Source organism: Erinaceus europaeus, chromosome 12 (genome assembly GCF_950295315.1).
Source record: "Erinaceus europaeus chromosome 12, mEriEur2.1, whole genome shotgun sequence".
NCBI lineage: Eukaryota > Metazoa > Chordata > Mammalia > Eulipotyphla > Erinaceidae > Erinaceus > Erinaceus europaeus.
The window spans coordinates 39,446,936-39,461,002 of record NC_080173.1 but is presented as its reverse complement, the minus strand read 5'-3'; the positions used below and the strand labels follow the sequence as shown (position 1 = coordinate 39,461,002).

General features: G+C 43.6%; 1 protein-coding gene across 6 annotated transcripts in view; it reads left to right on the top strand.

Annotated features, from left to right (window-relative positions):
- The window catches only part of LOC103116344 (multidrug and toxin extrusion protein 1-like), a 76,438-nt gene that overhangs the window by 51,675 nt on the left and 10,696 nt on the right, over positions 1 to 14,067 (top strand). For all 6 annotated transcript variants that reach the window (XM_060203182.1, XM_060203183.1, XM_060203179.1 and 3 more), the window contains 2 exons: positions 1,765 to 1,834; positions 2,082 to 2,214. In XM_060203182.1, the coding sequence (XP_060059165.1) occupies positions 1,765 to 1,834; positions 2,082 to 2,214 (203 nt within the window). The remainder of the gene's footprint in view (positions 1 to 1,764; positions 1,835 to 2,081; positions 2,215 to 14,067) is intronic.

Sequence of the window (14,067 nt, the reverse complement as noted above, 5' to 3'; positions counted from 1 at the left end):
GGCCAGTCTTGCAATGATGTTATTCCTCGCGCCCACCTTTGCTGCAGTTTTTATGAGATGATTGTGAAATGACAGAGTGTGATCTAGAGTAACGCCAAGATAGACTGGCTGGGCTTCATGCCGGATTCTTGTATCGCCAAGCTGCACATTAAGCTCACGCGAGGCCGAGGCATGGTGTAGATGGAAAACAGATGATAGCATTTTTGCAGTGCTAGGGATTAGTCACCATTTTTTACAATAATTAGATATCAGAGACATGTCTTTCATGAGTGTTTCCTCGAGGATGTCGAACTTGGATGCCTGAGTTGCACAGCAGATGTCATCGGCGTAGATGAACTTCCTTGAAGAAGTTTCTGGGAGGTCATTGATGTAAATATTAAATAGCGTAGGAGCCAGAACAGAGCCCTGGGGGAGGCACAGTGGTTATACAAAGAGACTCCCACACCCCAAGGGTCCAGAGTCCCAGGCCCAATCCCTGCTCTACCCCTAGCCAGAGCCAAGCCAAGCAGCACTCTGTGGCCCTGTGCTTCTGAATAATTCCCGATTTGTGAGGGAATTATTTACCCTTTTTTCTAGTTTCAAGAGAATGATGTGAAAGGCTCCTACTATATAGCCATACCTCTAGACCACCGGGAGTGTAGATTTTCTCCTAAGTCACTCTGCTCACCCCCCACCCCCCATGTCAGTATCAGGCTTCCCTGTTGCTGAGGGGCAACAGCAGTGGAGACCCACAGTTATAAATTGGTGAGGTGTAGGTTATCTTCTCCCTTCAGCAGTCTTTTTGTTGATAAAATTCAGACCAGAGGTGGTGTGTCAACTTTCAAACTGCCAGACTGGTACCAGATGCTCCCAAGTAGGTAAGGGCTTTTAGCCCCAGGATCGTGGTGTTTGCAATCACCCCTGGCTTGGTGGGTTCTCAAAGTAATCATAGTCCTATCTTGTTGTGTTCTCAGGTGATCCCCATTGCTCTTTCCTTATACTTTTATAAACATTGGCCAAATATAGTGCTTAGAACTGTTGCTGGCTTGTGGGGAGAACTGGGGGTGCCAACATTCTCTCAATATCCTTTTCATATTGTCTGCTTTCTGACCTTTTGTGTATGAGATCGCTTCAAACAATAAATTGCCTGTGAATAAAGACCACTCTTCCTGTCCTTTTGGGGGCAGGGAGAGATGACTATCCCATTCAGTCCTGGATTTCTTAATGATTCATTCAGCAAGTACTTTCTTCCTGACAACATTCTAGGCTTATCCATGATCAAATGCACCTTGACTTCCTTGCCTCCCTGGCTCACAGGCAGACTTTTTCATCTCCCTTCAAGCGTCAACATCACAATATGAGTCCCCAGCTTTTGAGTTAAGGGTCCAATTCTAGAAAACAACAATAATTCTACAAGCTGTGTCTCCAGCCTCTAGCCTGGCTTGTGCAGAGAGAACATAACTCTATTCTGTTATGCTTCATGCAGGCATGACTAGCATTGTGCCTCACATGTTATTTGGGAGGAGTAAGAAAATCATTTGATCTATCTACATTGCTTAAGAGCCTGTGTATTTTTTTTTTTTTTCTCTCATGAGCTCCAGCAGAGCTGATTTCCTTTGCAAGCCTGGAAGTATTAATGGTAGGATGGTCCTTGCATAGGACATCAGGATAGATGGCTGCTTCAGTTACATGCAGAATCCCAGTGCCAGGACCTGAGGCCTGCTGTGGTCTGCTCTTTTCCACACCTTTCTCTCCTGATCACCATGTACTTTCTTTTCCTGACAGAGAAATCATTGATCTGGTGGCTCAAGTGGTTCCCATTTATGCTGTTTCTCACCTCTTTGAAGGCCTCGCTGTAAGTATTCCTCAGACTTCTCTTAGGCAGATTTAGGATGCATGTGTTTCTTTTTTCCCCAAGAATTATACGTTTCAGTGAAAGTGAAGGGCTGGGGTGGGGGGTGACTGCTTTTATCTTAGTCATTGTGTGAGAACACTGGCACAAGATCATGGGCCCCAAGTTCAAGTCCCACAGGAGGATGAAAGCTTAAGGATGGGGGTTCTTCCAGAAGTGTTCTCACTGACGCCCTATTGCCTGCCTGCAGTGCACAAGTGGTGGCATCCTTCGGGGCAGCGGGAATCAGAAGGTGGGTGCCATCGTGAACGCCATCGGGTACTACGTCATTGGCCTCCCCATTGGGATCACGCTGATGTTTGCAGCTGGGCTGGGAGTGATAGGTGAGCCTCTATGGGCAGGGGACCAGGTAACCTGGAGCTTGGGGCCCAACCAGGAAAGCAGATGGATTTTTCTGGAGTCTGTGGAACTTCCCAATATTCCTTCTGTTCCTTGTCAGAGAAGGCAGGGAGGGGCTGGAGGTGGCCCGGTTTGAGGCTACGTGTGCCTGTCCAGCTGGGGTCCTGCATGCAGACCTTGTGCAGGGAAGTTCATAAAGCAGAGGACATGACCCCAGAGTTATGCCCTGGATGCCATTCTCGTCACCATCCTACAGCTTCCACTTCCTGCAGGTCCCATATTTTGCTCTCAGGGTCCTGTAGAGCTCCCCACAAGGATCTTGGCATGACTCTTGGGGTTATGGGATTCTTTATTCTGCCTTTGGGGATAAGCATCTGACTCCCAGAATCTAACTTGACTAGATTGAACCTTTTCCAAATATGGAGAGACAAATGGCCACTCCACTTGAATTCCTAAGATAATAAATAGTGTGACATCCATTGGCAGTGGACAGATGGTTATCTGAAAGCCCACACAATCTTTAGGTGAAGGAGTGGTTGCCCTATGCTGGGCTTGTTTTTCTCTATTGGGACTTGGCAGGCTGCAAGGTATCTGATACCTCAGTTGAACTTCCAGTCCTGACATGGCCCATCATGTTGCACATTTTTCTCCCAAGTTCAACAATATTTTAATGAAAAATATGGGAAATGGTCAAAGAAAGGAGCATCAAAGGCCAAGTTCCCCCAGAACTTGGGTCATGGTTGGGAAAAGTATTTAGCTGAGTTTCTGGCATTGAACCTCCTTTGTATTTGCCAGTGGTGGGGCTTGAGGTAATGTTATTAGAATCTATTAGAACATCAAGCTCTACCTTTGTCCCAAGTGTTGCATTTGGTCCACATAGTCATCTGCCAAAAGCAACCTTCTCATGTGCAAAGCAGAGGGAATTGAGACTCATCTAAAGGGAATGTTGGGACTCTCAGCAGGTAAAACTCTCAGAAAATACATGTCACCATATATGAGGACCTGGGTTCAAGCCTACAGTCTCCAGCTGCAGGGGAGAAGCTTCATGAGCAGTGGAACAGTGCTATAGTCATTTTTCCTTCTCTGTCTCTTTCTCTCTCTTTATGTCTCACCGTCTCTCACCATATATATATATATATTGCTGTTGGGTGTACTGCAGCCATAAAGGCACCAAGTCCCAGAAATAACCCTAGTGCCAAAAAAAAAAAAAAAAAAAGATAAAGGGAAAAAAAGGACCAGTCCGTCCCTGTATTCATCACTTAGAAATGCACGCAATCCTAACTGATTTTTGAATATTGCACAGAATGCCCTGGTACCCCAAGGAGCATCAGAGGAGCCACCCCATCTGGCAAACTTGCTACCAGAATTTCCTGAGTGGTGTTACAAATACAGACATGAGCCCTGTCTAGAGGACTCTGACAATGATCCTCTTTGGGCTTCCTAGGCTGAACTGAACAAAAACCTTTATAGAGGTGCTTAGCTAATGGACTGGCCATCTCATTCATCACAGCTGGCCTGAGTTGCCTATCTGCTCTTTAAGATGCTTAGAATGAGCCTGCAGTTTCTGGAATCTAGAGACACTGAATTTTCATAGTGGAAAATGGTGGTTCACTTTAACTAACTAGCCCACTATCAGACTGGCAGGCTCTCACCAGTTTTCTTATTTCCAGTAACCAGCTGGGGCTGAAGAGAGAGCTAACCTGCTGAGTGTGTGCTTTGCCATGCGGACTGCCCAGGTTGGAGCCCCAGCACCATGTGAGAAAGTTGTGGTCCTAGGGGGTGTGCTGCTACTGTAGTGGCTCCCACTCTGTCTCTAGATGAGTGGGGGAAAAAAGCAGCCTGAAAGCAGTGAAATGATACATGTGGGAGGTCTCAGTTCTGCACTAGTAACAGCAACAGCAGCCGCAGTACCACCAACAACAATAAATAGCAGGCTGCTCAGAGCTGAAAAGTGTGAAATGAGAGTGTTTGGTAGCAAGGAGCAGAGCTATAAGCTTTGTGGGGTGGTGAAATATCTTACTGCTTTGTCATGTGCATGACCCATGCACCAGGTTCCAGCCCAGTCCTCACTGTGTTGGAGGAAACTTCTTTCTTGTTCTTTCACTCTTTCTCTGCATCTCTCTCTAAAACAATACAAAACAAAACACTATAAACTTTGCACCAGGTCTGATCAACTAAGCCTCCAAGCTCACTTTAATCACCCTCCCATGCCCAGATCTAAATTGCAATAGACTTGATCAAGTCCTGGCCATTGGCTTTTTTCCCCCCCTGCACAAGTCATATTTACTAGAGAGAGCCTCCCCCATCTGGCCTCTGCAAGCCTACTGTCCAGCAGGCAGGCATTCTGGAGGGTCCTTTGTAGACAAGGACTTGGTTTTCTCTGCACATTACCCAGTGTTCAACTTTCATATATGGTTGGTCAATGTATATTGATAATTGACCATTGTATATCCAGAGTCTTGGTTTTCCTTTTTGTATATTCTATTATGAGAAGTTGACCAATTTAGGGAAAAGTCAACCCAGATGAAGTCTCCAGTCATTGTCATAGCCAGGTTTACTGCAAGAACTTCTTATATAATATATAATAAAATATTATAATATAAAATTTATGTTATATTATATTATATATATTATTCACTTATTTTGGCACCAAAGTTATCACTGGGGCTCAGTATCTGCATGATGAATCCATCTCTTCTGGTTGCTATTTTTCCTTTTTCTTTTCTTTGATAGGACAGAGAGAAATTGAGAGGGGAGGGGGAGATAAAGAGGGAGAGAGAGAGAGAGAGAGAGACACCTACAGCACTGCTTCACCACTTGTGACGCTTTCCCTCTACAGACAGGGGCTGGGGGCTTGAACCCTGATCCTTGTGCATGGTAATTCTTTGCCTTCTTGTGCTTGTAGCATGGTGGAGGTGATCTGATGAGAGAGGGCTACATGGGGACTGTCACAGCCAACCATAGGGACCGTTCCTAGCAGGTCCAAGGGCTAGCTTACTCTGAAGTCTCTTCCACTAGATGAAATCTAGTTAAAAGTCTTGAAGAAGCATCATAGAAAGATGGGGAAATGTGGCCCTAGTCTATGGCTAGCAGGGCCTGTATGATACCTTACTATATTTCATGTGTTAGGGAAAATTAACAATTAAGTCTAGAAATCCAGAAATATATGGGCCTTCCAGTTATTAATTCATCAAGGAATAACTGGTATGCTCTCAAAGGGATGGATCAGAGGACTATGAAGGAGAGAGAGAGAGAGAGAGCGAATGAGGACACCAGGGCACTGCTCAGCTCTGGCTTATGGTGGTGCGGGAATTGAACCTGGGACTTTGGAGCCTCAGGCATGAGAGTCTGTTTGCATAACCATTATACATCTCCCCCCACCCAGAAAATTAAAAAAAATATTTGATTTATTTATTTACTGGGTAGAGACAGAGAAATTCAGAGGGAAGGGGAAGATAGAGAGACCTGCACCACTGCTTCACCACTCATGAAGCTTCTCCTCTGCAGGTGAGTACTGGGGACTTGAACCTGGATCCTTACATGTGCTCTACCAGATGCATTACTGTCTAGCCCCCAAAATTTCTTTTCCTCCCTCTTTCCCTCCCTCCCTACTTCCCTCTTTCCTTCCCTTCATCCCTTCTTTCCTTTCTATTTGCCAATGGACTGCAAGGATTTCCGAAAGCTTTGCTAGCCTTCATGTAAAGTCACCATCATATTGTTCCTTTGCACCTTTCCAACACATGGGGGTTAGACAGCATTGTTGTTGAGTGGGGGCCTGCCCTTGCTAGAGTTCCAGCATGCAGTTCCTCTATTGTGTAGGTCTCAGGCACTCTAAAGGTCAGGGTGCCATTAGTTGGGGACATAAAGTCAGGAAGGTAGCTAGTGGTAGAGTGTAGGTCTTTCATGAGTGAGGTCCTGAGTTCCATCCCTGGAACAATGTGTATTGGAGAGATGCACTGATTCTCTTGCATTCTCTCTCATAAATATATAAATAAGTAAATCTTAAAAATCAAGCAGCTTTTTTAGCTATCATAAGGGCTGTGGCTTTTGGGCAAGGCAATGCATCATCCACCTTGAAAGCATAAACACAGTAACTAAAATACAGTATTTAAATCCCACAGAGAGAAGAAACAGAACAAAATCCCTATGAACATAATGAGAACCAAACCCTGGCAGTTTAGTTCCTGGTTGTGCCTGACAGTCACAGGTTTTCTGGGCCTATGTGTTGGCAGGTGTCTCTCTATCTGAAACATGCTGCAGGTATCTTTTCAAAGTTTCCCCAGGGTTGTTCATTGGAAGACACTGAGTAGTATGTCTCTCCCATGAGGAGTGGCTTCAAGAAAGAACTTAGCTGTTTTCCAGATAATAATAAGAGGCCACCAGCTAATACTAAAAGTTAATCGCTGGCTGACAGCACTGTGTGTTCTTGATCAGTAGTGATGCCTGTACTTCATGAGGTGCTGTGAGGCTCATTGGTGAGCCTGGGGCAGCTTTCAGCTTGAGCCTTGAACTTAGCACACAGGAGCTGTTGCCCAGAGACAAGAGGGCCTTTGCAATGAGATCAAGGGTAAACAGTAGATACTAGATTGTTCCCTCAGAGCTGAAGTGACAAGGATTTCTCTAGCTGTGTAATGTACAGAGGATGAGATAGCCTGTGGTTAGAGCCACTAAGGAAAAGAGGCCAGGGAAGAGCTTCCTTTGGGTTGCCTGCCCAATATTGAGGCTTCTCAGCAGAGGGTTCTTGAAAAAATCATAAATATTAAAAATTCATAAAGATTAAAAAATTCATCCTGGAATGAGGAGAAAGTATGATGGTGATGCAGAAGACTTTCTTGAAGCTCTGCGGTCTCTCGTTCAGCCCCTAGCACCACCAAAAGCCAGAGCTGAGCAGCACTATGTCTCTCCCCCTCTATATATGCATATATGTATGTATTCAAACTTAAATATACTAATTAAATAAAGAAGTTTCCTGGTGGGCCAGGAGAGGGCCCAGTGGCTAAAGGACTGACTCAAAAGCATGAGTTTGATTCTTGGCATCCACGTATCAGGGTGATGCACTTGAGTTCTCTCTCTCTCTCTGTTTCTTTTTTCCTTCTTCCCTCCCTCCCTCCCTCATTCTCTCTCCTCATATCTCTTGTTAATAGATAAGAAAATCTTTATATGTATAAAAAAAGAAGTGTGATGATCTCAGAAAACCAGCGCCAGTTAAAACTAGGAACCCTCCTGATTCTTGTTTTGTGAGGGCTTGGGTGATTTTTGGATGGCCTTTTGCCTAGCAACAAAAAGTGTTTTTTCCTCCTGTGGGTCATGAACTGAATTCTGGCAAAGCTGTCATTCATCTTTTGAAACTTTATGTCACTGTGGAGGTAGTAATGTTGTCATGAGTGGCTTAGAGGGGAAGAGAGGATTGAATCAGGGGAAAAAGGTGGCAATTATGTATAAATGTAGACAGATAGTTGTAGAGATGATGGTTGGGGAACTGTGGTGGATTACAGTGGGGCACCTCAAGATTCAGAACCCTGGTGGTGGGAATGGTATGGATTTAAACCCCTGTTGACATGTAATTTTGTAAAAGAAAAAAGAAAAAAAAAAAAGAGAAATCTTTAAAAAAAAAAAAAAAAAAGAAGAAGAAAGAAAAAGAAACTTTATGTCCCTAGTCTGCTAATGCAGAGAGCAAGAAGAATTCTTTTCTTCCCCTCCCTCCTCCTCCCTCCCTTTTAAAATTTCTTTATTGGGGAATTAATGTTTTACATTTGACAGTAAATACAATAGTTTGTACATGCATAACATTTCCCAGTTTTCCATATAACAATACAACCCCCGCTAGGTCCTCTGTCATCCTTTTTGGATCTCTATTCTCCCCCTAACCCATGCACTCCAGAGTCTTTTACTTTGGTGCAATACGCCAAATCCAGTTCAGGTTCTACTTGTGTTTTCTCTTCTGATCTTGTTTATCAACTTCTACCTGAGAGTGAGATCATCCCATACTCATCCTTCTGTTTCTGACTTGTTTCACTTAACATGAATTTTTCAAGGTCCATCCAAGATCGGCTGAAAATGGTGAAGTCACAATTTTTAATAACTGAGTAGTATTCCATTGTATATATATACCACAACTTGCTCAGCCACTCATCTGTTGTTGGACATCTGTGTTGCTTCCAGGTTTTGACTATTACAAATTGTGCTGCTAAGAATATATGTGTACACTGATCTTTTTGGATGGGTGTGTTGGGTTCCTTGGGATATATCCCCAGGAGAGGAATTGCAGGATCATAGGGTAGGTCCATTTCTAGCCTGAGAGTTCTCCAGACTGTTATCCACAGAGGTTGGACCAGTTTACATTCCCAACAGCAGTGCAGGAGGGTTCCTTTGACCCCCACACCCTCTCCAGCATTTGCTGCTGCTACCTTTTCTGATATATAACATTCTCACAGGGGTGAAGTCATATCTCATTGTTGTCTTTATTTGCATTTCTCCAACAATCAAAGACTTGGAGCATTTTTTCATTTGTTTCTCGTCCATCCTTTTGGATCTATTCTGTGGTGAATATTCTGTCCATGACCTCTCCTCATTTTTGGATGGGCTTATTTGTTTTCTTGTTGTTGAGTTTGGCAAGCTCTTTATATATGTTGGTTATTAAACTCTTATCTGATGTATGGCATGTAAAGATCTTCTCCCATTCTGTGAGGGGTATCTTTGTTTGGGTATTGGTTTCTTTTACTGTGAAGAAGCTTTTTAATTTGATGTAGTCCCATAGGTTTATACTTGCCTTAGTATTCTTTGTAACTGGATTTGTTTCATTGAAGATGTCTTTAAAATTTATGCGGAAAAGTGTTCTGCCAATATTTTCCTCTAAATATATAATAGTTTCTGGTCTAACATTCAAGTCCTGGATCTACTTGGAATTTACTTTTGTATTTAGTGAAATACAGTGGTTCAGTTTCATTCTTCTGCATGTTTCAACCCATTGTTTCCAACACCATTTGTTGAAGAGACTCTGCTTTCCCCATTTAATAGTCTGGGCACCTTTGTCAAAGATTAGATGTCCATGGGTGTGGGAGCTTACATCTGGGCTCTCAATTCTATTCCACTGGTCAGTGTGTGGCCCTGTAATACAATTTGAGATCTGTGAGTGTGATGCCTCCAGTTCTGTTCTTTCTTATCAACACTGTTTTGGCAAATCTAGGTCTTTTCTGATTCCAGTTAAACATTTGTAGTATTTGTTCTATTCTCCTAAAGAAATGTGGTTGGAATCTTAATGGGGACTGCATTAAATTTGTATATGGCTCTGGGTAGCATATTCATTTTGATGATGTTAATTCTTCCAACCCATGGACTATCTTTCCACTTATTTGTCGGGCCTTAAGCCAGCACCACCACCACCACCCCCACCCATCCTCCATTGATGATACTATGTTCTATTTACATAATCATTGTTTTGCCCGAGACCCACCCTGCCTGCATTTAATACCACCGGGTTAAAACCTTCGCAACAGTTGCTATGGAAGCTTTCTACCTTCCTGCTCTTTCCTTTTCTCCACCCCCTTTCCTAGCCATTTCCTTTTCCGACTTGCCACTTCCGGTTCAAAATATATAAAAGCATTGTCTCTGATCAATAAAGATGCATTGTGTTCCCTCTCTGCCATGAGTTCCTGGTCTCTCTCCCACATCGCTGAGTAAGCAGCAGCCCAGGTTGGCTCTAGTCGAGTTCTCTCCAACCCAGAGAGCACATGCCCGGGAAGAAACACCCTCACGCTAGCCTGGCACTTCTTTGTGTCTTTTTCAATTTCCTTGAGTAGTGACTCATAATTTTCAGTATACAAGTCTTTCCCTTCTTTGATTAGGTTTATTCCTAGATATTTTATTGTTTTTGTTGCTATAGTAAAAGGAATTGATTTCTGGATTTCAATTTCTTCTAACTCAGTGTTTGCATAGAGGAATGCCACTGACTTTTGAATGTTAATTTTGTAGCCTGACACCTTACTGTATTTCCTGATGATTTCCAAAAGCTTCTTGCTGGATTCCTTAGGTTTCTCTATGTATACTATCATGTCATCTACAAATAGGGAGAGTTTGACTTCTTCTCTTCCAATCTGTATCCCTTTAATTCCTTGGTCCTGCCTGATTGCTATGGCAAGAACTTCCAACACCATGTTGAATAGTAATGGTAATAGTGGGCAGCCCTGTCTAGTACCTGATCTGAGGGGAAATGCTTCCAGTTTTTCACATTAAGTATGATGTTGGCTGTAGGTTTGCTATATATAGTCTCCACTATCTTCAGGAATGTTCCATCTATTCCCATTTTTTTGTAGTGTTTTGATCATAAAGGGATGTTGTATTTTGTCAAAAGCTTTCTCTGTATCTATTGACATATCAACCATGTGGTTTTTGGTCTTGCTTTTGTTGACGTGGTGGATCACATTGATTGATTTACGTATATTAAACCAACCTTGCATGCCTGGGATAAACCCCATTTGGTCATGATGAACAATCTTTTTAATATACTGCTGTTTCAGTTGGCTCTTTATATATATTGGTTATTAAACTCTTATCTGATGTATGGCATGTAAAGATCTTCTCCCATTCTGTAAGGGGTCTCTTGGTTTGGGTAGTGGTTTCTTTAGCTGTGAAGAAGCTTTTTAATTTGATGTAGTCCCATAGGTTTATACTTGCCTTAGTCTTCTTTGTAATTGGATTTGTTTCATTGAAGATGACTTTAAAATTTATGCGGAAAAGAATTTCTGCCAATATTTTCCTCTAAGTATCTGATAATTTGTGGTCTAACATCAAAGTCCTTGATCCACTTGGAATTTGATTTTGCATTTGGTGAAATACAGTGGTTCAGTTTCATTCTTCTGCATGTTTCAACCTATTGTTTCCAACACCATTTGTTGAAGAGACTATGCTTTCCCCATTTAATAGTCTGGGCCCCTTTGTCAAATATTAAATGTCTATAGATGTGGAGGCTCATTTCTGGGCTCTCAATTCTATTCCACTGGTCAGTGTGTCTATTCATGTTCCAGTACCAAGCAGTTTTGATGACAATGGCCCTATAATAAAATTTGAGATCTGGGAGTATGATGCCTCCGGTTCTGTTCTTTTTTCTTAAGATTGTTTTGTCAATTCTAGGTCTTTTCTGGTTCCAGATAAACATTTGTAGCATTTTTTCTATTCTCCTAAAAATGTGCTTGGGATCTTGATGGGGATAGCATTAAATTTGTATATGGCTCTGGGTGGTATATTCATTTTGATGATGTTAATTCTTCCAACCTATGAACATGGAATATCTTTCCACTCCTTTGTGTCTTTTTCAATTTTCTTGAGTAGTGACTCATCATTTTCAGTATACAAGTCTTTCACTTCTTTCGTTAGGTTTATTCCTAGATATTTTTGTTGTTAAAAATTTCGTGGCTCCAGCTGACCGGGCTAGCTTCACGGGCGGGTAACAGAGACAACCAGAGACATACAGCTGGACAGGGAAGCTGTATTTCTTTATTCAGGAACAATGATTTCATAAACTAAGACAAACTAATCACCAAACAGAAATCTGCTGTCTCTTTGCTGCGGCGCAAGCACTCTCTCTAACTCTGCAACTCTCGAACTCTGGAACTCTGGAACTCTGGCGGGGTTCCTTGGGGTGGGGCCAAGCGGGCCCGCGAAACTAACTGGACTGATCCAATTCTCTTGGCGGGGGAGAACTAGAACAACCCAATGTAAAGCATACAACAATTCCCCCTTTTCTTTTTAACTAAATGACTACAGTATCAAGGGTGTGGGGTGAACAGAAACCTATATCATACAGGCATTTTTAAAAAAAGAAACTGGCACAAACATGGAGAAACATGTAATCAAGTAACAAGAACCAGTGTGCTGCCAAGGGAAGGCCTGAGGGGGCCATTTTTTCCTCTGTGGGCAAAACTTTATCAGCTTAAAAAAAACATTTCTTGCCTCTTGGGGGGCTACTTGCCTCAACGGGTATTTGCATGGGGGTGGGGAACGGCCTAGAGTCCCAAAGGCAGCTGGCTGCAATTTACTTACTATGAAACAAAACTTGTTATTAGCATATTTCTAATAGAGAAGGAATTTGAGACTTTTACATAGCAACAACGTCTTTTTAACCTTTTGTTACACCCATTCAAGATGGAGTCAGGAAAGGAAACCTCAGGCATGAGAATAATTAGCATAGCCATTGTGCGATCTACCATTTCTAATAGAGAAGGTAATGGAAAGTTTTACATATCAACAAGTCTATTTAACCTTTTGTTTAGACCAACTTAGTTAAAATATATTGATTGTTAACTAATTTTTACCTCAGACTTTAAATGTAAGTTAATTTTATCTTTATGAGAATTACGTTGAAAACCTTTTTCATTTAACTTTGACTAGTAAGAATTTAGCCTTAAAGTTATTGTTTACCAAACTTTAAACATACACATAAACATGGTCATTAATACACAAGGAGAGAAACCTTTGTTACGAAGACATGTCATTTTAAACACGAATTTAAATCTGTACTGTCTTAGTTGTTGAGGGGGTGCATTGTCCAGTGGTGGTCTCTTGGGCAGCTTCACTTCTAGGAATTGCAGGTTGCGATCTCTGCACAAATCTCTGCGTACTTCAGCTTGTCTGCCTTCATACTGGACCGGCGGCTGGAGATCTCGTGTGCCCAGTTTCGGCAGGGAGCCCGGGGGTCCAGGAGGTCCAGGATCGTTCCAGAATTTATAGCAAGAGGGCAGGCGGGCCAGCTTTGTAGAAGGCGTGGGCCTAGGTGCCCAGGGGTGGCGACCATGATAGGCCGCCGTGGCCCTGCCCCATGGCCCTGCCATGTCTGCTGCCCTGCTCGCAGTGGCCGAGCAGCGTGGAGGGATCACACGTCCAGTGCCCTGTGCCACGCGGTGGAGAGCCGGCTTCTGTGGGCTGGCCTGCGTGCTGGCATTGGGCTCCTGCGTGGTGGCATCGGGCTCCTGCGTGTTGGCATCGGGCTCCTGCGTGGTGGCATCGGGCTCCTGCGTGTTGGCATCAGGCTCCAGCGTGTTAGCATTGGGCTCCTGTGTGGTGGCATCGGGCTCCTGTGTGGTGGCATCGGGCTCCTGCGGGCTGCGGGGCTGTGGGGCTGCGGGCGCAGTGCGCGGGGTTGTCTGGGCGCAGACGGCTGGCTGGCTGTTTAACCAGGTGGAAACAGCAGCTCCGCGCCTCGCCTCCCGCCCACTGGCTATTCCCGCTGGCTGTTCTGAGTTCGCCCGAGCAAGTGGAAACCACAGAGTGGTCCAGAGATAAATGTTCCAGAAACAGCAAAACAGTCTCGTGAAGAAAGAGCAGAGGCCTTTGGAGATCTCTTCACAAGCAGAAGAGAAGGCCATAGTGCATAGGTAGCCAAATTGTCTTCACTTATCTGAGAGATGCACAGGTCAGGTCCATGTGGGCGCCATTTGTTGTTAAAATTCGGAGGCTCTTGCTGGGCGGGCTAGCTTCACGGGCGGGTAACAGAGACTACCAGAGACATATGGCTGGACAGGGAAGCTGTATTTCTTTATTCAGGAACAACGATTCATAAACTAAGACAAACTAATCACCAAACAGAAATCTGCTGTCTCTTTGCTGCGGCGCAAGCACTCTCTCTAACTCTGCAACTCTGCAACTCTCGAACTCTGGAACTCTGGAACTCTGGTGGGGTTCCTTGGGGTGGGGCCAAGCGGGCCCGTGAAACTAACTGGACTGATCCAATTCTCTTGGCGGGGGAGAACTAGAACAACCCAATGTAAAGCATACAACATATTTTATTGTTTTTGTTGCTATAGTAAAAGGAATTAATTTCTGGATTTCAATTTCTTCTAGCT